This window comes from Penicillium lagena, assembly GCF_028827675.1.
Source record: "Penicillium lagena strain IBT 129212 chromosome Unknown utg000007l_segment0_segment0, whole genome shotgun sequence".
NCBI lineage: Eukaryota > Fungi > Ascomycota > Eurotiomycetes > Eurotiales > Aspergillaceae > Penicillium > Penicillium lagena.
Window position 1 is genome coordinate 555,640 of NW_026623228.1, and position 22,535 is coordinate 578,174.

The 22,535-nt window shown below is 52.3% G+C and overlaps 13 protein-coding genes across 13 annotated transcripts; 6 read left to right on the top strand and 7 right to left on the bottom strand.

Moving 5' to 3' along the window:
• Positions 1 to 160: 160 nt before the first annotated feature.
• Positions 161 to 2,411, bottom strand: N7510_009740 (putative GTPase NOG1; the record flags this gene model as incomplete). The annotated part of the gene is made up of 5 exons (XM_056981665.1): positions 161 to 202; positions 253 to 1,946; positions 2,003 to 2,104; positions 2,216 to 2,324; positions 2,391 to 2,411. The coding sequence occupies 5 exons, from the start codon at positions 2,409 to 2,411 to the stop codon at positions 161 to 163; spliced, it is 1,968 nt and encodes a 655-aa protein (XP_056829501.1).
• Positions 2,412 to 2,874: 463 nt separating this feature from the next.
• On the bottom strand, positions 2,875 to 3,864 carry N7510_009741 (polyamine acetyltransferase; the record flags this gene model as incomplete). The annotated part of the gene is made up of 3 exons (XM_056981666.1): positions 2,875 to 2,901; positions 2,955 to 3,407; positions 3,475 to 3,864. The coding sequence occupies 3 exons, from the start codon at positions 3,862 to 3,864 to the stop codon at positions 2,875 to 2,877; spliced, it is 870 nt and encodes a 289-aa protein (XP_056829502.1).
• An 865-nt stretch (positions 3,865 to 4,729) lies between these two features.
• On the top strand, positions 4,730 to 6,957 carry arg2 (acetyl-CoA:L-glutamate N-acetyltransferase; the record flags this gene model as incomplete). The annotated part of the gene is made up of 3 exons (XM_056981667.1): positions 4,730 to 4,774; positions 4,831 to 4,956; positions 5,011 to 6,957. The coding sequence occupies 3 exons, from the start codon at positions 4,730 to 4,732 to the stop codon at positions 6,955 to 6,957; spliced, it is 2,118 nt and encodes a 705-aa protein (XP_056829503.1).
• Positions 6,958 to 7,102: 145 nt separating this feature from the next.
• Positions 7,103 to 8,834, bottom strand: N7510_009743 (MFS general substrate transporter; the record flags this gene model as incomplete). The annotated part of the gene is made up of 4 exons (XM_056981668.1): positions 7,103 to 7,642; positions 7,707 to 8,442; positions 8,496 to 8,587; positions 8,643 to 8,834. 4 exons carry the CDS (start codon positions 8,832 to 8,834, stop codon positions 7,103 to 7,105), a joined length of 1,560 nt encoding a protein of 519 aa, XP_056829504.1.
• A 361-nt stretch (positions 8,835 to 9,195) lies between these two features.
• On the bottom strand, positions 9,196 to 9,499 carry N7510_009744 (uncharacterized protein; the record flags this gene model as incomplete). The annotated part of the gene is made up of 2 exons (XM_056981669.1): positions 9,196 to 9,356; positions 9,412 to 9,499. The coding sequence occupies 2 exons, from the start codon at positions 9,497 to 9,499 to the stop codon at positions 9,196 to 9,198; spliced, it is 249 nt and encodes an 82-aa protein (XP_056829505.1).
• Positions 9,500 to 9,944: 445 nt separating this feature from the next.
• N7510_009745 (Alpha/Beta hydrolase protein) lies at positions 9,945 to 11,085 on the top strand (the record flags this gene model as incomplete). Its single annotated transcript, XM_056981670.1, has 2 exons — positions 9,945 to 10,843; positions 10,914 to 11,085. 2 exons carry the CDS (start codon positions 9,945 to 9,947, stop codon positions 11,083 to 11,085), a joined length of 1,071 nt encoding a protein of 356 aa, XP_056829506.1.
• Positions 11,086 to 11,163: 78 nt separating this feature from the next.
• On the bottom strand, positions 11,164 to 11,929 carry N7510_009746 (uncharacterized protein; the record flags this gene model as incomplete). The annotated part of the gene is made up of 2 exons (XM_056981671.1): positions 11,164 to 11,414; positions 11,467 to 11,929. The coding sequence occupies 2 exons, from the start codon at positions 11,927 to 11,929 to the stop codon at positions 11,164 to 11,166; spliced, it is 714 nt and encodes a 237-aa protein (XP_056829507.1).
• A 198-nt stretch (positions 11,930 to 12,127) lies between these two features.
• Positions 12,128 to 12,919, top strand: N7510_009747 (putative quinol monooxygenase; the record flags this gene model as incomplete). The annotated part of the gene is made up of 3 exons (XM_056981672.1): positions 12,128 to 12,181; positions 12,248 to 12,378; positions 12,427 to 12,919. The coding sequence occupies 3 exons, from the start codon at positions 12,128 to 12,130 to the stop codon at positions 12,917 to 12,919; spliced, it is 678 nt and encodes a 225-aa protein (XP_056829508.1).
• A 163-nt stretch (positions 12,920 to 13,082) lies between these two features.
• On the bottom strand, positions 13,083 to 14,287 carry N7510_009748 (uncharacterized protein; the record flags this gene model as incomplete). Its single annotated transcript, XM_056981673.1, has 5 exons — positions 13,083 to 13,279; positions 13,340 to 13,740; positions 13,797 to 13,879; positions 13,931 to 14,027; positions 14,094 to 14,287. The coding sequence occupies 5 exons, from the start codon at positions 14,285 to 14,287 to the stop codon at positions 13,083 to 13,085; spliced, it is 972 nt and encodes a 323-aa protein (XP_056829509.1).
• A 381-nt stretch (positions 14,288 to 14,668) lies between these two features.
• N7510_009749 (uncharacterized protein) lies at positions 14,669 to 15,280 on the top strand (the record flags this gene model as incomplete). The annotated part of the gene is made up of 1 exon (XM_056981674.1): positions 14,669 to 15,280. The coding sequence occupies one exon, from the start codon at positions 14,669 to 14,671 to the stop codon at positions 15,278 to 15,280; it is 612 nt and encodes a 203-aa protein (XP_056829510.1).
• A 60-nt stretch (positions 15,281 to 15,340) lies between these two features.
• Positions 15,341 to 17,982, bottom strand: N7510_009750 (uncharacterized protein; the record flags this gene model as incomplete). The annotated part of the gene is made up of 2 exons (XM_056981675.1): positions 15,341 to 16,007; positions 16,061 to 17,982. The coding sequence occupies 2 exons, from the start codon at positions 17,980 to 17,982 to the stop codon at positions 15,341 to 15,343; spliced, it is 2,589 nt and encodes an 862-aa protein (XP_056829511.1).
• A 370-nt stretch (positions 17,983 to 18,352) lies between these two features.
• N7510_009751 (flavin-containing monooxygenase) lies at positions 18,353 to 20,280 on the top strand (the record flags this gene model as incomplete). Its single annotated transcript, XM_056981676.1, has 3 exons — positions 18,353 to 18,642; positions 18,695 to 18,979; positions 19,038 to 20,280. 3 exons carry the CDS (start codon positions 18,353 to 18,355, stop codon positions 20,278 to 20,280), a joined length of 1,818 nt encoding a protein of 605 aa, XP_056829512.1.
• A 613-nt stretch (positions 20,281 to 20,893) lies between these two features.
• Positions 20,894 to 22,276, top strand: N7510_009752 (sterol homeostasis protein ARV1; the record flags this gene model as incomplete). Its single annotated transcript, XM_056981677.1, has 3 exons — positions 20,894 to 21,082; positions 21,135 to 21,188; positions 21,248 to 22,276. The coding sequence occupies 3 exons, from the start codon at positions 20,894 to 20,896 to the stop codon at positions 22,274 to 22,276; spliced, it is 1,272 nt and encodes a 423-aa protein (XP_056829513.1).
• Between the last annotated feature and the right edge of the window lie 259 nt (positions 22,277 to 22,535).

The window sequence follows — 22,535 nt, forward strand, 5'->3', positions numbered from 1 at the left end:
GGAATGATCTAGATGCTGGTCCACTAGACAATCAATCGCACGTCGAACGAATGATGAAGAAGGAAAGAAGGAAAAGAACGCCTGACACCATTTTGCACCCGTACCAAACGATGAATGATTAAGAATGGGGTCCACAGCAATATCATCAGCGGAGTCTGCTCTAACGACGCTGAGTCTTGCCCATTCCGCGCTTTCCGGCGAACTGTACACGATATTAGTAAAATATGGCAACTGAAGGACAAATAAACATACCAAATGCTTGGCCAGCGAGACGGTCGTGTGTCGATCGGCCTCACCCTGTCGGGCCATGCGGTTCATCTTCTTCTGGCCCAGCTTGTACAGGCGCTCGGCCTTGGTGCGGGAAGTCGTGTCTGTGACACCGTCATCACGGCGGTTCGTAGCAGCCTGGCTGCGGGCGCGGCTCTTAGCACGAGCGATGGCCTGGCGTGGGTCGTCGAGATCCATAGCATCGTCGTTAGCAGCTTCGCTGCGAGTAGCGGTGCGACCACGAGGCTGGCTCTGGGAGCGCGCGCGGGCACCGATGGTGTCGACGTCGTAGCCGGCCGAGTCCAGAGCGGTCTCCATCTCAGACAGCTTCTTAGACTTGGCGCTGCGGGGAATGGCGGCGCGGTTCTTGAGCGATTTGCGCATCTTGGCTTCGTTGCGCATCAGCACGCGCTTCTCACGGATCAGGTCGGCCTTCATGCGGATGTCGGCGTCTTCGGCATCCTCCACGCTCTCGTCGGACTCGTAGTAGCCGTCTGCCTCAAGCTTCTCCTCTTCCTCTTCAAGAGCAGCCAGTTTGGCCTCGATGTCCGGATCCACAAAGTCGTAGATGTTCTTGCCGTTCCACACCTCGGGGATCTTGTCGTGCTTCCACTCGTCGTCAGCGAGAGTGTAGTCGCGGTGCATGTCGAAGTTGTACACGCCCGCACCACCGTTCTCCTCTTCGAGGTCACGCTCGAGCTTCTTCCGGTTGGGGTCGTTCTTGTCATATTTCTTGAGATTCTTGACAGCCTCGGGGATGAAAGTCTCCCGCTGGACACCACCCAGAGGCTGGGCGACGTGAATTCGGGAGAGCACATCACCCAGACGACCGCCAGGGTTGGCTCCGGAGTTGCTGGTGCCGGACTTGAGCTTCTGCGCCACACGCTCGGCGAGAAGCTTGTCACAGGCAGCATTCTTCACGGTAGTCACTCCTTCGGTAGTGGTGCACGATACCTGCAGCATCTCGACATCACCCGACTTGAGAATCTCCTGCAGCTGCTCCTGGTACTCAGGCTCAAGATCCTCGGGGCGGCGAACATCAATCTTGTTGACCACAATGTAGACGATCTTGTTGGCGAACAGGGGCTTGATGCTGTGGAAGAGTTTGATCTGGTCTCCAACTGAGTATCCGCACTGTTCCGAAAGATCCATGAAGTACAGAATAGCGGACCGAAGATGGGCGACCGCAGTGATGGACTGCATTTCAATGGTGTTCATTTCCTCCAGCGGGTGATCCAGAATTCCGGGGGTATCGATGGCCTGGAAACGCAGGTATTTGTAGTCGAAGTGGCCAACGAACAGACTCTTGGTGGTGAAAGCGTAGGGCTGGACATCGACATCCGCGCGGGTGATGCTGCGCAGAAAACTCGACTTTCCGACGTTGGGGTACCCGCAGATCAGGAGGGTGCGAGTGTTGGGGTCAATCGAGGGCAGACGACCCAGATGTTGACGGACCTGTTCCAGGTAGACGAGCGGGTCCTTCAGGCGACGGCAGATGGTGGCCATGCGACCCAGGGCAGCGCGCTTGAGCTGCTTGCACTGGAACAGCGACTGCGCATATTTGATGAGGCGAACGTAGTCACGAGAGACGGTTTCAATCAAGTGCTTGGCGGTCGAAACCTGGCCCAGTGCAATTCGGAAGTGGTCGGCATCGTAGAGGGTGTTCATCAAATCCTTGTCTATGGGCGACATTAGACCCCGCTCACAATATTGATCAACGTGGCTGCCAACTTACGGAAAGGATGAATATCTTGCAACCGAGGGAATCCATCGAGGATAGAGGTGAATTTCTCGCCAAAAGTTTCCTGGGTGTACTTGACTTTTCTGGTGTAGAAACCTGAGGAGAAAAAAATTTCGGTCAGCGATGGGACTTATCGATAACCTCGTCTGATAGCCTTTTTTTTTTTCTTCTGGTCGCCTTGAACACCACACACAATCGGAATCATACCTCTGATACGGCTGATCTTGAAGCCAGCACGGATCTGCGTCGGCAGCTGGCGCTGAGTCCGGCTGAGGACGATATCGAGGAATTCCTGGCTCGTGGGCACAGGCGCAATCTAATCGGCGGTGAAAAAACACACATTAGTTGGTTGTTGTGGGAGGAAGAAGAGTGCCAAACTCACGTCCTTCCAAGTAGTCTTCATGATGGGCCACGAATCGGTCTGTCCTGCACGACGACTCGAGAATCCCAGTTGGTGACAAAAGGGTTGATGTGGTTTGCGTTTTCTCCACGAAAAAAAATTGTTACCGGTCCTTTTCTGCCGGGCGGCGAGCACCCGCGGGGGGCGGGATTGGGTGTTATAGGCGAGCACGTGATCTACCCATCTACAGACCAGAAGCCCTACAGAACAAGTACCAAAAGTCATGTACATCGCATTGTTCATGGTACACAAGCCATTTGCGACCGATTCGGGAATGTCATTATATAAGACTCGATTGCATGGCCGACACAATTCCCGCCCCACAAGAAACTCCGTTGCTTTTCTCTCGAACCCGTGTAGGACCCAACCCGAAGATGACCATAAACATGTAATAGGGGGACATGGGAAGCATGACAAAACAAAAAGGAAAACCGATAGAAAGGAATGCCAAAAACCAACCACCATTCTACTGCTCATTCCCGAGCTCCAGGATCTGTGGCAAATGTTAGAGCAAAGTATCACAAAAGATTAGCATAAGCTTCTTACCAGATCAACCCACCCGCCGCCGCCAAATTGGCACTTGCTAGGGCCATGCGACACGAAGCCAAACGACTCGTAGAACGGAATCAGATGATCGTGAGCAATGATGGCAATGCGGTCGGCAATCTGGGCCTCGCGGATCCGGTGGATATAAGACTTCAGTAGGGTGCTGCCGACCTGCTTGCCCTGGTGATCCGGGAGTACTGCCAGCGAATGGATGGCAATGGTGCTGCCGCCCTCTTCGTGGCCAACCGCGTGGTCTTCCTCAAAGCTCCAGCGCTCGTTCTGCCAGTTGTCCGGCAAGCGCATCGCTCGATCCGTCACGCAGGGCTCCGAGGTCCGAGTGGCGATGATGTGTCCGACAAGGGTAGCACGAGGCTTGGGCTGCCCTTCAGGAATAATGGGAAGAGTGAAAAGCCCTAGGCTGAGTTCGGGGCACCGGCTGAGGCGGTAGACAAACTATGGGGAAGGGGAACATTAGCAAAAGGGATTTTTTGGGCGATACCCGTCGTCAGAGTGTTCGTACCTTGTCACGCGAGCAACGCTCATTCTCTGGGAACGCATTCTCCACCTCCACACAATCCTCGACATTGGATACCGAGAGAAGTTGAACAAATGGGTGCAGCTCATCCAGCTTGGTGCGGTGGTGTGTCGGCGGGCGGCGGAGCCAGTATGGGAACTCGTTGGCATCGTCCTGATCCACTGCGACGTAGTCCTCATCCACCCCTTCGTCATCGTCATCGTCATCGAGCGGGAAACCGTTGGATAACGCAATTCCCGCGCGGCTCATGATCCGCGAGAGATCATTGTTGTTGGTAATCGGCAGCGAATAGTCGTCTGCATTCGACAAGGGCTTCAGGCCGTTGTTGTCAGGACCCGGCATGGATTCCGAGGGCCGCTCGCTAGGATCGGACATGTTCGTTGAGGTTGGGAAAGCGACCGGTGTGGTGGATGAATTGCCAATTTGTGCGTGGTGCTAGGCTAAAAGCGCACGCCCACAATGGAATCGAAAGGGCAGGGGGAGCCCGGGATCGGTGGCGTCAAATGAGATGCAAATTGATCTAGAGCGGTGGGGATCAGCATGCAGGCGATAAGACAATATATTTTCGCAGGGGCAGAAGATAACAGAGCACGTAGCGATGATCTGAGATTCTCAATGATTGCCAGTGGTCCTTGGTGGGGGGGGCTTTTTTCTCCCCAAGACCAGGACCCAGTGGCCGATAAGAATCTGCGCCAGCGAAGTGTGCGCGCGCAGGAAGGGGAGCCGTGGGCTAGCAAGGAGCGGGTAATGGAGAGTAAACGCAGAGAACACTTACAGTCTCGTTCAAATAGGGAACCGAGGCGACCAGGGCAGGGGTTGAGCAGGGCGGAAGTTGGAGAGAATTGGTGACTGAGTCTCGGCGAGGGAAACGGAAGTTGGCGGGGTGCGTTCCCGACCATGTACCGCGACTTGGCAGTACTACCTGCCCGTCGGAGTTCCCTTGGTCCGCCAAGTACCTCGCCCGTACCGGTGACTTGCCTGCCAGATCATCACCCGATCCCCTGGTGTCGATCGCCCAGGATTCTAGAAAACCTCAAATCCGAAGGTCACGGCAGAAAGGAGCGCATGTGACGGCCAATAATATCCCTCATCTATATCACCACCAGCGACTATATTCCTCATACATAGTGAGGACCAGAAGAACCGAGGCGGTGGCGGCTTGGGCTGACTCACTCTTCCCCCGACTCCTAGAGTCCTGCGCACTCTTTCCCCCCGACATGAATGGTGGACAAGCTGGAAAATGAGCTCTCGGACACTGGGCTGCTCGCGGACAGCTCTGCGGACGGTGAGCCTCACAGGACCCTGAATCCGAAGCTCCCACTGACTTAATTGCCTCAATAGGTCTCCCGTCCCAATGACCCCGCGACGCGCCCGCCACTCCAGCGACCCCAGTTCGCCGAGTTTTCTGGTGCTAGCATGAACCAGGATCGGCTAGGCCACCGGGCAAAAGAGAAGCTGCTCGACAGGGTATGTTTGGAGGTAGCTGCACAGCAATGGAGCTTCAATCGCTAAAGTGCACAGGAATTCTTCCTCAGTTTATTAAGCTCTGCCTCGACCAAACGAGAAGCCAGATCGTACCTCTCTCGTTTCAAAGAAAAGTCCTCCAAACCCGGACAGAAACCATCTAAAGAATCTGAGAAGGAGTCTTCTCCAGCTTCACTACCATCCGGGGTGAACCTCGGCTCATTCTATGGCGCTCCAAGGGCAGTTTACAATAGCCCCGTTTTCCGGCAAGATACCACACCGGCTCCACAGGGGCGAGAATACACTGAAAGGGTTCATTTGGCTCTAGTCAAGATCGTCGCGCCTCAATTGCTGGAGGATGAGGTCGTGGATGGAGTGGCCAAGACCTTGTCGCAGCTCATCCGGCTGGGGATGGCATGCTGCCTTGTGGTTGATCCGGGGAAGCTCGAAGATGCTTCTACGGTACGACAAGTATCTGTGGAGCAAGCAAATCGGATATCGGCGGCAATCGATTCGCAGCCCGACTCAAACTCCTTCCGCCTTGACTCAGCTTTATCTATGTCAGATAATGGCAATCTTAGGATCATGTCTCGCAAGGCGCTGCTAAACCCCCTTCGAGCTGGACATGTTCTCATCGTTGCCCCTATTGCCTATACAGAAGATGGGCCTAGGGCCGTCCCGGTGCCCGCTGACGATGTGGTGCTTGCCTTGACCAAAGACTTTGCGGGTCTGTCGACGTACCCAGACCCGGATGAAGATCCAACAATCACCGCGGAGAGGATTAATCGTCTTCAGAAAGAGGTTTCGCTAGATCGTGTGATTATTCTGGATCCTCTAGGAGGCATTCCAGCCTTCCATGGCCCGCAGATGTCTCATGTGTTCATCAACATGGAGCAGGAGTTTGACGAGCTTGAGGACGAACTGCTTCAGCACATAGAAACAGCTTCTGCGCACAGTACACAGTCAATATCTCAGATGAGTCCTGGGGCGGCGTCCTCGATTATCAACAGCAACCCATTTTCGAAATTCGTGAATAACGAGGTTGCTTCCCCCCTGCCAGAAAAGTCGGGCCACTTACCCGGCACCGAGACAGTCGCAAAAGCGCTTAGTGGGCACCTCAAGAATCTCCGACTATCCCAGCAGACCCTTGCAATGCTCCCATCTGCGTCTTCCGGCATCATCACCTCCCCACAGGAGGTTGCCAAATCGGCCTGTCCGCGTCAGCCAGCTGTAGCAGACTTCTCAGCCGTTGGCACTCGACGCCAACGAAATCCCCTCATCCACAACCTTCTCACTGACAAACCTCTACTTTCGTCCTCTCTCCCGCCGCGCCGACGCGGTGCGGCCAATCGTGGTGGGCCCAGCGCCGTCAACCCCCTCTCGTCGCATACCACCGTCGTTAAGCGCGGGATGCCTCTCACCATTCTCCCCAACCCCCGCGTTCAGGCATGGACCGCACAGAGCCAGCCACGCCTACAACTAAACGACCCATCCATCGACTTACCACGACTAGTACATCTGATCGAAGATTCCTTCGACCGGAAACTAGATGTACAGAAATACCTACAACGAGTCAACGACCGCATCGCCGGCCTCATAATCGCAGGCGAGTACGAAGGCGGCGCAATCCTAACCTGGGAAACACCTCCCGGCGTCCCCGACGACGGCAGCGAAGCCAGTCTGTCCCGCATGGTTCCATACCTAGACAAATTCGCCGTCCTGAAACGCAGCCAGGGCGCCGGTGGCGTCGCTGACGTGGTCTTTAATGCCATGGTGCGCACCTGCTTTCCGAATGGAGTGTGCTGGCGCAGCCGAAAGGATAATCCAGTGAATAAATGGTACTTTGAGCGCTCATGCGGAACTTGGAAGGTGGCGGATAGCAATTGGACTATGTTCTGGACAACGCAGGGTTTGACGGAAGACTCGCAGCGGTTTCAGGATTATGAGGGTGTTTGTCGGAGGATTCAGCCTAGTTGGGCAGATGGCAAAAGTGTTGTTGACTGATTTGCCTGAAGTACATATTGGAAATGTGCATATTTGTTCGACCTGACAATACTCAATTGCTGCCTATATAATAAGCCAATTTCCGGCGGAATACTTGCTATACAACCTTTAACAAGCACCCATAAACTACAACAACCGCCTTGCCCTATTCACGGGCCTGATTTTGATAGACCGCGCTGTAATCCGCAATAATATCATCGGCAACACTGACATTAACCGGGCTACCCATTCTCTCACGAATATCTTCTCCCTTCCACATCAGCCAAACCACAGGCGCAAAAGCTAGACCACTACCAACGAGGGCGAACATGAGAAATGCAAACTGAAACCCGATGGCATCGCACAACTTCACGGCATAGAATGCAATGGTGCAACTCATGGTTTGACGGCTGAAGTTAAAGAACTGAGCCACCTCAGAGCCTTCGACCCGGTATGAATCGATACTGTAAGTGTAACAAACTGTCGCGACGATCTGGACTCCGAAGATGCCGATAAACATGCCTGCCAATGGGCCAGCCCAATGAGACTTGTAAGACATAGTGAAGCCGAAAATAAGGAGACCTGCTGGTACAAGGGCTGCACCTAACCAAAGACCTCTGAATCGAACTTCGGGCGGTGGATTATTTGTACCTAGTCGCTTGGATTCGCGCCGAATGATACTGTCAATGATTCTGCCTGCCGCAAGCTACCATGATCAGTCGCCACAGTTAGTTTGATGTTTCAGAATTTTGACATAAGATAAAACCCACCTCGCCTGCAAGAGCACCAATGGTCATAGTACCTCCATACGCCAGGCCACATTGGAGGGCATTCCAGCCAAATCGCTCTTTAAAGGTAATGGCGTAAGTGACAGCAGGGAAAATTGCTGTGAAGCAGTACTGCGCCGAATAGTACAAGCTGGGGAAAAGAACGGATGGATAAAGACCCATACGAAAAGCTGGGAGGATGATATGCTTAGCCCTGAGCTTGACACCTGCGAAGGTGGTCCATGGCCGCAGCAATTCGCGATACTTGGCCATACTCAGCTTTGGAGGTTCCGTATTGGTATCGGAATAAATCCGAGGCTTGTAGTACATGGTCTCAGGAAGGAAGAAGACCAGAAAGGCCAAAGTGACAAAGTTCATGGCCGCGGTGATCCAGAAAATCCAGCGCCAGCCCACAAACGCCGTGACGGGCCCACCGAACAGCGACGCAAAATGCGAGCCTGAACTGAGCATGACAGTGAATATACCGAGGGCGCGGCCGCGCTGGTGGTAGAAGAATAAGTCTGTCACGGTGGCTGGGCCGAGGGCCATTGATACGGGGAAGAGGCCGTTGATGGCGCGAACGCCGACCAGTGCACCGTATGATTTGGCGAATCCAGACCCAAGAGCTGTGGCGAAGCCGATCAGCGTGGTGAACAAGTATACGAAACGTCGACCATAGACGTTGGCTAGCGGGATCCAAATGAAGGGGCCGACACCGTTCAAGGCGATGGCAATGGTACTAGATAACCATTCGTTAGATTGTATATCTACTTCACTGAGTAGCCAACGTACGTCTGGTAGGAGGCTTGAACCTCAGAGATATGAAGGGATGCTGATAGTAGACCGTAGGCTGGGTTGATCACAGAGGTATTCCACGTTCCAAGCTGATAAAGGCAACATTAATTAAGCGTTTACTCTTACAGGAATACTTGAACTCACGAAAGCAAGCCAGCAGACTTGGAACAAGATGAGGAGCTTCAGTTTCATCGGCCAATTGAGCGGGTCACCTTCATCTTCGGATGGCCGGGGGACGAGGTGGGCCCTGGGGTTGTAGACGGCTGATTTGAGCTCAACATCCTCGATTTCTAGGCTTTTATGTTTTGGGTGATCTTGGTCAGCGGTGGTGGCCATGATGAGGAGGTTTGAAAGGAAAGGAAAACGACAGTTTGGGCAGCAATAGTTCCAAGAGTTGAGCTGCTCTATGGATTCTTTAGTATCTCCCCGGTCCAAGCTACTGATAGTCGGCTAGCCGCGAGAAAGGATTCTGTGTCCTAGTATCCGGAAATAAGAGTCCACTCCCCAACCCTAATTCTCCACAGTATCCCCACGGGGCCATGCGGGGTTCTCGGACGAATCTTTATTTTCCTTGATATTATATTCTATATATTTCAATAATTCTTGGCTCTCTGATACCAGTTTCGCACACGTTGCGCCATCATCCATCGTCAAGATTGTGCCTGTAACCCACCGCGCGTCGTTTGCGTTAAGGCCCTCACAGCCCCGGCGCAATCTCACGAGTTGCCCTCCTTCTGGAGTACGCAGGACTCGAGGCCTGGAGTAGACTGCGTTTCCGCTGAGCCTCCCGCATGGCCGGATTCATTTTTCCGGACAGGTACATGATTGGTGAGGAGAGCATTTCTGGGATGCGCAAGGCTGATCAGGTGCTAGCAACCGCCAAGTGGGGGGGGGGCTATGGATCAGTGCTTACCCGGACAAACGCAGTTGACTCGGGTTTTGGCCATAGCACGATGAGCTGCCATCACGCGAGTCATGTTAACCACAGCGCCTTTGCTCATCGGGTAGAGTAGATTGTGGTTCCTCTTTATACGCTGGCTACGAAGCCCATGTTTACGATGTTGCCTCCGTCTTCTGGCTCGTTCTTCTGTATGGTGGGAACCGCAAACTTGACCATGAGCATCATGCTTGTGACATTAACATCAAGGCCATTAGAATATCCGCTGCATCCACAGCCGGGGCGGCACCGCGAGCCCCATTACTTCGACATTGTTGGCCAATATATCCAGACAACCAACGTGTGCAGTATTCGTTGTGAAGCTTCGACAGGAGGCATGGCTCTCTTCTGAGTTATTCAAACTTTCGTGCACCCGAACCACTTTCTTTTAATGGTTCCGGGTCCGGAGGTTGACCTCCGGTGTTCGGGCAGACATGTAATTAATTATGAGGACGTAAAGGACGCGGGGTAGTTACACCTCCCAAAATCCCATTGAAAACAGTACTGTCATGGACTTCTCGAAATACGGAACGCCGAGCAAAGAATGGCTCGAATTTATCGCTCACAACCCGGCTGCCGCCAAAGAAGGGTTCAGTGGCAATGACATTCTGGAAGCCTCGCAGCTCCGCCAGGCTGTGAATGCCAATCGCGAGGTTGCCTCTGAAAAATTGATGGCCGAGTCAGGTCTGAAAAATCGAGTTGACATCTCGACACTTTCAATCCCTTCTCGTGCCAGCCACACCATTCCATTACGCCGATATTCCCCAGTCAGCCAGCATGGACAACGACAAGATCCACGACAGGGCTTAGTATATTTTCACGGCGGAGGGTTCTTATTTGGATCTGAGAAGTCAGATGATTGCCTCTGTGCCAGCATAGCTGACTCGCTTGGCGTGGTTGTTTTGAGTGTTATCTATAGACACACACCAGAGTGGTCCCATCCAGCCCCACACGAGGATACCGAAGATGTCATGGCGTATATAGAAAGAAGTTTGCCAGATCTAGGCATTGAGGCAGCTAAAGGTCTATCTATTCTGGGCATCTCAGCTGGTGCTGGGCTCGCCGCGGCCGCGGTACTTCGCGACCTTCGGGGGCAACGCTTGGTTCAGGGCGTCATACTGAGCATTCCCTGGCTTATCCATGTGGATAATTATCCATTCAATCATTTTGTCGCCTCTGAGAAATCTGCCCAGGTGCAATGCCGCAACGCACCAGTGATTCCATGGCCTCGACTGAAGATGTTCAGTGACCTGCTTCGTGCAGAAGACTACACCGACCCGCTGCTTAATACGGCATTGGTGCCTGACGTGCAGCTAAGTAACTGGCCAAAAACAGCATTTGTGGCAGCTGGAATGGACCCGCTGAGAGATGATGGACTGCTATTCTCTAGAAGACTAGAAGCACTGGGGTGAGTTACCGAGACACTAGAGGACTAGAGGATCAAGCAAGGAATACTGAACATCTGCTAACTCACGCAGCATTCCGACAAGTGTCTATATTTTTCCAGGCCTTCCCCATGGTTTCAGAAGATGGCAAGATCTCCCAGCCACTAAGGTGTTTGATGCACGGATGCTGGAGTCTATTCGCTGGACGCTAGGGCTGGGTGGGCATGAAGAGAATGAGATCGAGGGATGGCATGAGTACCAGTAAAGCTAAATGTGTCTTATGGTTTTGCGTTTTGATGGAATTCACATTCATTCTTCTATTTCTCGAGTTTGTCTTCTGTTTTTACTCCGGCATCTCAGGAATAGGAGCAGGGCCGTGCCTAGATTTGACACCAAGAATGTTGGCTACTCCCAAGCACAGATCCTGGAGGGTTTTTAGTTCCTCCCTCGTGGCGCCATTGATCAACATCCCCTTCATATGATGCTGCAACTGGTTCGGACAGTCCATGCCGTAAAGCGCGGAGACAATTACATATCCTGTTGTCAAATCATCAATGACGCCGTCAAAGGAAAATATCCGTCCATACAGCACCTCTAGTAATCCATTAGCTATTCTAAATCATCTCAAATTGTTTGAGTATCATACCTCGGATAATAAATGCATAATCGGGACTAGCTCGCACCGAAGCTTCAGGATCGAACGCTCGATTCCGAGAGTAGATTCTCGTCCAAAATTCCTTTCCTCTTTTCCTAGCTGTCTCATCTGACTCCTTAGATCTGGGCGATTCTTTCTCTCGGAGCTCAACTGGTATGCACGCGGCCAAGGCTCGCATTGCGTTACCCGTTCGCGCGGCGCCGACGATGCCGGTGGATTTAATCAGCCCCTCCCGAAGCCTTTGAGCCGCGGCAAAGCGGTCCTCTGGAGACATAGTGGATAACAGGTGCTCATCGAGATGATTGTAGACTTGTGGAACTACGTCGGAATAGTTGAGCGAAGAAAGGGTAACTAGAACACACATGTACCATCTGAGGCGGTCCGAAGTGGAGGGAAGAGCAAGAACGGACTCCCAGAAGGAAGCCGGCAGAGTTGGCGTATCGGCGGCAGACATACTGTGAATATCTTAGGCTCGAACTGAAAGCCAAGATTCGAAATGGGAGGACATTTCTTTTAGTTGCCGAGATGTGGGGTTTGGTGTCGGGACCGATGGACATTGTTCTCCGGGTGGATTCGAGAAGTCCGGATATGACCTGGGGAGACGACCTATTGATAAATTACCCATCCTGAATCTCGACACGCTATCAACAACATGTTCATCGTTGCCCCTCTCTCAAATTGCGCTTCTGAAGCAAAGCGGGACCGAGTAAGTCAAAATTGAAAATAAATGAATCCATGTGAATTCTAACGCTAATTTTTCTGCCCCTCACAGTTCCTTGAATATATCTCTAAAATCGCCCCAGTCACCCATAGCAATGAGCCCAAGTGCCACGCATATGCCTGGTTTCGGAGTGCCGAAGACAACGACACTGTCCCTCACCATTGGCTGAGGGGGCTAGAAGTGTAAGATCGTAGCCCCGGAATATATAATCTCGGACTGACAGAATTCAGATACGAAAATGTTGAGGCAAATACTGTAACTCACCGTGCGAGCGCTGAATACAAAGCCTTCCGTGCCGCCGTTGGCGAGGAGGCGCTGCTCGATCGTCCCAGCGACCTGCGCTTCTGGCGGCCGTCCTCTGTGGGCTTTCTCACGCATGATCACAAGCTTGTTAGCTTCATGACTTCCACTGGGACCAACCAGTACATTGTTGTGGATGAGTTGACACCACTGGCTGGAAAAAAGGGTCAAGTTCTGGAGCAGCTGCGCCGGCTTGCCCAAGACGCGAAGCAAATCGACCAAGTACTTAGTTTCTGGGTGTTGCACCGTGGAGATGGAGAGCAGGACGAGAGTTTGCTGGTCTTTGCTCGATATGAAGGTAAAGCTGAGTGGGCCAATTTTGAGAATCAAAGCAAGAAGACATGGAAAGAAGTCTACGAGTTGAGCGGGGAGCAGAGGAGAACGACTTGGATAGAATCAGGACTAGGATTTTTGGGAAGATAGATGATCCATATCTTTTTTTGTCCAACAAGCTCAGTCTTGGTGCTAAATAATTAAAGCTATCTGTCAGAGAGAGCCAATATCTACCAAAGACAGTTTGTCCTTTGCCCCGTCTATACTCCAGAGAAAACTATGAACATAAACAAGCATCCTGCGGCCAGAGGATTCACAAAATAGCTGTCGCGTTTGGAGGTGAAGCCACAGCACCAGTATAGTTCAGCGGTGCCGACGTAAAGAAGAAAGACCAGCGCTTATTTTTGGCACAGATCTCCACCAACTTGTCTAGGTCAAACAGTTCCCCTAGTGGTGTACCCCATCCGGCCAGCAGGATCGGGTGAAGATGCCACGTCTTGTCTGTCGGAGCTATATCAGAAACCAGTCAGTAAGAAGATTATACATTGACAGTAGTTGGTTATAACCTACGTCGTACTTCGAATCCCGGCGAGTCGCTCACCACGGCAGCAAACTGTCTCTTCCAGAGCCACTCTGTCGTCCCTCGAGACTGACCTAGGCCGCACCATTCGCGCACGTTGGAGACCCTCTCTCGGCCTTCTGCATCTAGGGTCTTGTAGGCAGCAACATAGCCAGTACGCAGAAAAAGCACATCCCCGGTGCGAAACTCGACTCCTTGCTCCTCAGCAATGGCTAGCACGTCTTCCACTGAGATGGCGTGACCCGAGAAGTGATTCACTTCGATACCGCGACGTTTTGCGTACGACACATAGTCAATCAATACACCCCGACCCGCAAGCCCTTTCGAGCACCAACTCTGCAAACCATTGATTTCTGTGCGACTAGAAGCGTGGATATCGGCTTGAGTGGTCCTGGAACCAACAGGTTAGCTTTCGTAAACATTCGAGTTGTTGATGGTCTGATTTACCCGTTATAGAACTTCTTGTCTTGCTGATAAGCAAAATGACGCAGGCTATCCCATTGAGAACTTCCTTGAGTGTTGAAAGTAATCTAGATAATTAGTTCTGGTAGTTCATCTGCTCTCGAGAAAGAGAAGCTCACCACGTCATCGTTGACTACGAGCGGGTTCTTGTCGATAATCTTCTGCTCGAAACCTGCTCGTCCCAGAAGTGGCGGATTGAATAGATCCAGAGGCAGACTATTTTTCGAGAAAAGGTATCTGTTAGCTTTGGATCTGGTTTTAGTTCAATGTCCAGTTACACACTTTAGGCCAATGCGCTCTCCGGTTTTCACCTCTTCCTTGATTGTCTTCAACACCAACTCATCGGTCAGATAGTTCAGGGATCCCAGCGCACTGTCTGGTCCGTCGCCCCATAGTCCCCAGGCCGAGTTTGGTGGGTCGCCCTCGCGCAAGGGAAGCTGGTCGAATGAAGGGAGAGGATTACGCTGAGGGGCCATTGTGAGGGTGAGACAACGTTGAAAGCCAGGTCAGCTATGATAGAATCTGGGTGAACCGAGAAGGGAAGACTTGGGAATATTTTAGGTCACTCTTTTCATCTTGGAGACAACCATCTCCGGGCTCCATCAACTCAACTCAGATCGGATGTCGATGTCCGGTAGAGATGTGGGGAAGACATGAAATGTTGTTGCGGAGCGGAAGTATTCTCTTTCACTCGGAAGTAAAGTCTTTCCCTGGGTCTACCTACACGATCTCAAGCAAATGAAACCTCCTTCTCTAAATTTATATTTCAGAGCGACCTGGCAGGCGGTATAGCCATTTTGTTCATACTTTCCATCTTGCAATATATACCTCCAACGAGTTACGGCCATCTCACAATTATGGCCATTCCTGGAGTATTAATGCGTCTTTCTGACAATGTCTCGCCCATCGAGATCCCAAATATCGAGGGCAAATACACACTAAAGGCGGACGACAACAAAACCCCCGGGCATAACACGGTCTATTTCCTTAGCGACATCTCGCCGCTTCTCTCGTCAAAGGAGCATTATGACGACGACGCAACTACGAACCTCAGTACTTCCTGGGTAATCTGTGCTTTTATCAATGGCCGGGACACGGAAGGCGCAGGCGAACTGCAAACCAGCCCTCACGTACCGCCCACGCCTCCAGCTCGAGGATCTGTCCTTGTGATCAACGGTTCTACTCCCCACTCAGACAAAGAAGCAGACTACCATGCGTGGTACGATCAGGAGCATGGCGCCAAGCTCACTCGGGTGCCTGGCTGGCAAGCGGCGAGACGTTACTCCCTAGCCAAGGTCTATGGGGCGGCCGAAACGGCGAACTTCTACGGGTTTAATTTCTATGATGAGAAAAATGGCCTCGGAGGGCCAGAATGGCAGGCTGGAGTGACGGGATGGACGCTGCGAATTAGAAGTAATGCTGCTAAGCCAAATATTCGGAGAGTGTGGAAGGTGGAGGGAACACAGTGATTATGAGAAAGAAGATAACAGCGATCAGGGTATAGTAGCGTGTTTGCTATTATAAATATATTATTGAAACAACTGTGGCGGCGCAAATAGTCCGTACAAAGTATCTTGCGATATATCATTTTCCAGCTGATTCAAAGAGGCAAGGAAGCCCGGCGACGAGGTGCCAAATCCCAGATCTGGCTGGCTCATAATCTCCAAGTAATCCGGGGATAGAGATTGCTCTCCAGCCATTGGCGTTTTCAGGGCATCTGTCATTATGTTTTCTTGACTTTGTGTCATGGGCAGTGAGAAAAGTGTCTCGTTCAAGCCAGAGATTTGAGGCAACTCATATTCACCTGTGCCGCCTTCTCGGGTGCTGACCTGGAACTCATACACCATATCTCGCAAGATACTAAGTGGCTTCTGCAGACCTAAGTTGCATCCGTGCTGCAGCTCGCTCAGGCAAGTCCAGAAGAATGAGATGGGTTCCATGAATTGTCCGCGTTCGTGCCGCTCTTGACGGAGTATCACTATGACAGCTGAATAGATAGCGTAGGATAACAAAAATGGCGCGCGGCGGAGAGTAAAGGCTCTCTTGTATGCACGGACTAGCTTCTGAATCGCTAGTGCACTAGTAATGCATGCCTCTTCGCTTCGTCTGCGGCCGCCTTCGTCACAATGGCGGTGGAGATGGCCTTCTTCCAGAAATGCACGATGGAGGAGAATAGTCAAGGCATGGTGGGTCGTGCTAGTAATGCAAAATCAAACAAAGTTCCAAATTCTTGCAGAGACAGTACTCACTGTGGTGTTATTTGGTGCGGTGGTGGCGTAAAAGGTCCATCCGGATCGAATCTTAGGTGGGCCGGCAATGAAGTTCTCCAGTAGTCGAGGTCTTTTTCAATCGAAACTTTCTTGTCTTGCAGATACTCCGAGCTGCATTTGATTGCTTGCAGGCCATACAGGTCTGTGATTCGAGTCGAAATCTGAAAAAGACGAGCAAGCCAGCTGAAAGTTGAGACAGCATGCGCAGCTTGTGGCGCATAGGCTGGTGGCGGCTCCACAGGAGATAAAGGGTCAATATACGGTTCCCATTCCTCGAGTTCCTCAAAAGTGTCAAGAAACGACAATGGCACTCTCGCTTCGGCGGCAGCAAACATGCATGGCCGGCCCAGATAGAGCGACTGGGTGGCATCAGTGACAAAAGCGCCCCAGTACAATCGCTTGCGCATTTCCTGCTCTAGATCTCGTCTAAAAAGCTGGCCGTGGCCTGCTTTCGACATGCTCTGGTAATCGGGACCAAGCATCAAGTGGCAGCCCATATCAATGATCATGCGATATGCTGTCCCAGACAGATTCCAGCCAGCACTTGATCTTCCATGGGATACTAAGGTTGCACTTGTCAACAGCAAAGCCTGTGCAGATGGAATACTGGGCTTGTCAATCTCATCCGCCAGTAGCTGGCGAAACCTCCTATAAAAGTGGGATCCGGTGCTATTTGGGTCGTCCGGGTCTGATCTTAAGCCTTGCCTGTCACTATAAAGTGTGCTGGAGTAGTAGATTGCATTGAGTAGTAGTTTATTCATCCAGGGTCCACCGCCATTGACTAAACTCTCCGTGATGGCCGGCCGGTAAGAGACGAGATAGGCGTAATGCTGTCGGTTGAAGTGGAGGTCCAGAAGATGTTTTGCCAGCTCAGGAGCACAGCCATCAAGGTCAACGAGATTGGCTGGTTGACGAAAGATGCGAGGCTCCTGCTGCCGTTGGAGAGCGGCATTGCTGATGAGTCGCGCTTTGGAGGCCGCAATAGCGCTGTCGCCTTTCCATGTCATTTTGGATATGGTTTCTTTATGCTGTGCCCTTGACACTGGATTCATAATGCTGGCTAGACCGTGGACTGATGAGACACACCCGTGTTCATGAAACGCCCCGGCAACGCGAGCTTCACAAGGAGACATGCCCGACACGCCTCCAGTACCAGTGGCAGCAGTAGTATCGTTTTCTTTGGCTATACCTGTGCTAAGAGTTTGTCCTTGTACCTGGCCTTGAACGTCAGGCCTGGCAGTAACATTTGTCGGCGTTGGAGGAAGCGCATGTTCTGGAAGAGATAGAGACGTCACAACTTCTGGCTGTGTATCCTCATTCTGCATGGTATTTGCCCCCGAGTATTCATGCAGGTACTCTGAGGAGCTGGTATGTGCTGACGCCCTGGGGGACAAAAAGTATGAAGGTAAGCCATGCTTGCCCGTCCCTGATACCGATGTGGACGGAGTGGGTAGCGGGCTGGCAATGGCTGCAGTTGACGCGAGATGAACTAGGCTGCCATCTTGGGAAAGAGGATTACGCACATCCTCAACATTCCCGATAGCAAAAATGCCCGCATTATCGCTATCGAAATTCCCATTTTCACGCGGCATCCAGTCTCCGGGTTGCATATTAGGCGGGATAATCCCGGATGTCTTCATGTGCTGAAGCATGGCTATCACCGTGGCCTCAAGACTCTGCACGCGGGCCTTTGATGGCCTTGGTTCGCGTCTGGCGTCATGAGGATAGACACAATTGAGGCCCCCGGTGCTGCACTCGAGACAATGCGGCTTGGTCCCGTCGCATTTGACTTTTTTCTGGCGACAGGGAGTGCACGTTTTGCACGTTCCGGCGGATCGAGACGGGCGAGACACGCGCGATTCTCGATTGCCCTTTTGAATCGCCTTGCTCGTCGTTGTCATTGTGGTTTCGTTGTCAATGGACTCAAATCACTGATCAGAAATGGATTTTGCGGGGAGCCGACCGGGATCTCCACACGCAGGCATGCGTTTAGAGCGGGTCTTGGTCGCCCTACTTGGAAAGGCGCCGGAACAAGATGTCCGGGACGGTCGATGTTCTCCGCGCATTGGCTTCGTATTTCCAGACAATTTGATTGGAAAGAACGGTAGTCCCTCAACGGACATTGATTTTCTGGCCGAGAGAGGGGAGGGGAGAATAGCAAGAAGAAAGATTCGTTTTAAATGCGTGTATTTGTCAACTTGTGATTTTTCTTCTTGGAAGGAGTGTTCTCAAGTTATAGTCGCATCACAGCCGATAATCCATCCCACTACTATGGCGCCTTCCGCGGTACACCCAGACCATGTTGATACACATCCCGCGCAAAATGGAGTCAACAGTCACCAAAATGGCTCTGCGCATGCCCACACCAACCTTGATCCTTTCTACACAATCGTTGAACAGCCCATCGGCACCCGGCGCCCGATCCGAGTTGCTTGTATGGGTGCTGGATACTCAGGACTCATGATGGCGATTGTATTCAGCGAGAAGATGAAGGATAAAAACGCCGAGCTCGTCATTTATGAGCGGAACAAGGACCTTGGGGGCACATGGCTTGAAAACAGGTAATTCAGACTCGAATCCATGCTATTTTCATGTCCTAACTAGAATCAAAAGATACCCAGGGTGCAAGTGTGACATCCCCGCACACAACTACGCGTACAGCTTTGCGCCGAACCCTGACTGGCCAAATTACTATGCCACTTCGCAGCAAATCCATGAGTACATGCACAGTGTGGCGGACAAGTATGACTGCAACAAGTATATCAAGTACCAGCATACCATCAAGTCGGCCATTTGGAATGAGGATACGGCCAAATGGGAGATTCAGGTGAAACGGGCCGATGGGTCCATGCTCGATGATGAAGTGGATGTATTCATCAACGCTGGCGGTGTTCTGAAGTTAGTATCTGGCTCCCTGTTCCGCTTTGAGCTCATGCTAACATCTGTTCACATGTAGCAAGTGGAAGTGGCCGAATATTGAAGGCATTGATACCTTCAAGGGCAAGCTCGTTCACTCTGCCCGGTGGGATGATCAGTACGATTTCGCAGGAAAGAAAGTTGCAAGCATCGGCATCGGCTCTTCTGGAATCCAGATCGTGCCTCAGCTAGCCAAGGTAGTCGACTCAATGGACGTCTACGTCCGTACACAGACCTGGATCTCGCCAGCACCAGGTATCAACGAACCGACGGCCAACGACCCGGACATGGACTCGGAGTACAACTTTACCGAGGGCAGCTTGGATATGTTTAAAGATCCCCAGGTACTGCGCGACTACCGGGCAGCTATAATGGACCGCCGAATTGAAAACTTCAAGCGTGCCATTGCCGACAGCGATCTCCAAAAACGTGCTCAAGAGATCTTCCGTAAGAGTATGCTCGAGCGGCTGGGTGATACCCCCAAGGGCCGAAAGATGGCAGAGTACTTGCTGCCTAGCTTCCCTGTTGGATGCCGACGACAGACACCAGGGCCTGGATTTTTGGAAGCCCTAACGCAGGACAATGTCGATCTGCGGTGGGATGATGTCGTGCGGATCACCGAGAAGGGAATCATGACACGGTCAGGCGAGGAGAAAGAGTACGACGTGATTGTGTGTGCCACCGGATTTGACACATCATTCCGGCCTTCATTCCCCATGATTGGACGCAACGGTGTCGACCTGGCCAAGAAATGGGAGACCGAGAAGCCCGAGGCGTACTTCGGGATCTTGGTGCCGGACATGCCCAATTACTTTTGCTTCATTGGGCCCAATAGCCCCATCAGCAATGGCTCCTTGGTGTTGGGGATCCAGGCAACGGCAGTGTACGTCTATAAATGGCTTGAGAAACTGCAGACAGAGATGGTCAGTAGTTTCGTAGTAAGGCAGGATGCCAATGACGAGTACAACCAGCACATGCAGCACTTCCTGGAGCGAACCGTGTGGACGCGTGGTTGTCGAAGCTGGTATAAGCGCGGCACTGTTGACGGGCCTGTTGTCGCGATCTACGGTGGCACCTCGTTCCACTTCATGGAGGCCCTCAAGAACCCGCGCTGGGAGGACTGTCATATCAAACGTCTCCCGGAAGCTCGCTCGAACCGATTTGCCTACCTGGGTGACGGATTCTCCCTGAGAGAGACCAAGAGTGGTAGTGTTGGAGCGACGCAGACGCTGGATTTTGACGAGTACTGGAATTTGTTTGTGCTGCCCGAGATTCACAACTAATAGACATACTGGCTAGATATAGAAATGATTATCACCCTGTGAAATAAGCGTCCAACCCCCCCCCACCCCAAAGAAAAGAATTTGTCAACTACTAAGTCAATAATATCACTAAAATCACCTTGCGACAAATGGGGTAACTCTACCGGCCTCAGGCCTACAGGCAAACGCAAAGCCAGCTTCACGGTTCTACATTCTTCTTTTATTTCTGGGCCCTACTCCCATAGCGCTAGCTCGAACAATGGATAAGCTTCAAGGGAGAAACATACCCTGCATTCACCGCCAGAAGTTGAATGCAATACTGTTGGGTGCTTTCTATATACTTCAGAGTCGATCTTTGATTGGGGGGTGATTGACTCATTTTAACTACCCCTCGCCCCGTATTTTCTTCTGATTATTCGGAAGGTTTTATATACGGATCCATTTCTATTCCTTCACCCTTTCCATCGAACATAGAAGCCTTTCCTGGGCCGGTTCCTTCCCTTTCCTTTTCGAGCACAATCACGAGACGTGGCCAACCCTAACCTAACTTGGTGCCCGATTGGGTCTCCTCCCTATCGCAACAACAAGCTTATCGAGCAGCTTTCGCTCGTCGCACGTCTGCGCGACAGACACGATGCCCATCTGCATCGAATGCTCCTACCCAGTCTCACATCTGTATAGCACCTACAGCCGCGCGGACGACCGCTCGCTGGGCAAGGGCGTGCGACTCACCCAATGTCCACGCTGCCACCGCTTCGCCGACAAATATGTCGAATATGACTTTGTCGTGCTCTTTATCGACCTGGTGCTCATCAAGCCGCAGGTGCGTCGCATGGGAAACATGAAGCAAGGACTCAATTGACCACTCGAGCTAGGTGTACCGCCATCTCCTCTTCAATCGGCTCGGGCGAGACGATGACAAGTTCGATGTGAGTGACGCCGTGTCCAACATGACATGGCTACAGAGCTAATAACGAGTTCTCTTTAGCGATCAATCATCCGTCTCGGCATCCTCCTTCTCCTCTTCGACGTCTATCTAACCTGGGCGCGCCTCGAAAAGTCTCCCTCGCTGGCAACTACCTTTGTCTCACGCGCCCCCATCGTCATTCAATATCTCTTCTTTCTGAGTCTCAATGCGGCGGCCACTCTTGCGCATCACCTCACAGTCCGTCTGCTAGCCTCGATACTGGTGCCCAAGTCCCACCGCTACGGCGGCGTGGACCCCAGCAGCAATGGTACCGCCGGCGACACCACCCCCTTCCCCTCCGGACCTCCCACGCCCACCACTATCCGCGCATCACCATCATCACAGTCCTTCACTACTCAGTCGCAGCTCCCCAGCAACCTCGCCACAAGCCCAACAAAAACAACCCCCAACCCTGGCTCCTCCACCGATGTTACCTCTCCGATAGACCCATCCCCAAACGCGCATGGCCCATCTCTTCTAACACGGCCCCCTCCACCACTCCGACGAGCGTCAACAGCACCCCCGCAGAACATCCAACCCCTGCCGCCACCAACAGCGGCCAGTCCCGCGGCAATCAGCACCGCGCTCCTAGTCAGCAGCTGCGCCAAGCTGTTTCCCATCCTCCTGGTGATCTGGGGCACCGACGGCAACGGTAACTCCAACGAGCACGCTGCCGGAGGAGCGGGACGTTCATCTGCGCATTCAACGCCCATGCACAGCGCATTCCGAAAAACTGCCACGGCATTCGCTGACCACACGTCTTCCGCCGGAGCTGCGCTCTCGGACCAGGGTGAATCCTGGCTTGCGAGTGCTGCGTCGTCGCTGTGCGCTTCGACGCCGACTACATATCTTACTGCACTGTTTGATCTGCTTGCTTCGTTGCTTTCACTGGGCGTGGTTGATACCCATCTTGTACTTTTGAGTAATATCGAGGCGTTGTACATTCTTCTTGGGTGCGGGTATCTGCGTGCCGTGGCTGTTGCCGTGACAGGGCAGGTGGCGAGATGGGCGGTGCAGAAAGTCATTCTGGGTGCTGTGGGAGTGGGCTAGATGTTACCTGGCCTTGTCGTGATTGTGTAATATTAGCTTGTGGCATCCTTCCAGTACTCGCTGTTTCCTCCACTGCCAAACGACTAACTACCAAGAACCGTGTGAACTCGACTCTCTCTACTCCGTAGATCTGTTGGACGTAGTAGGGGCTGCATTTAGGGGAGAGAGTATGTCTTGTCCATAAAAGGGAATTCTCTCGCAAGAAACTAAATACTTGAACAAAGGAACAAGAGTACATGAACGGGAAATTTACTTGCCA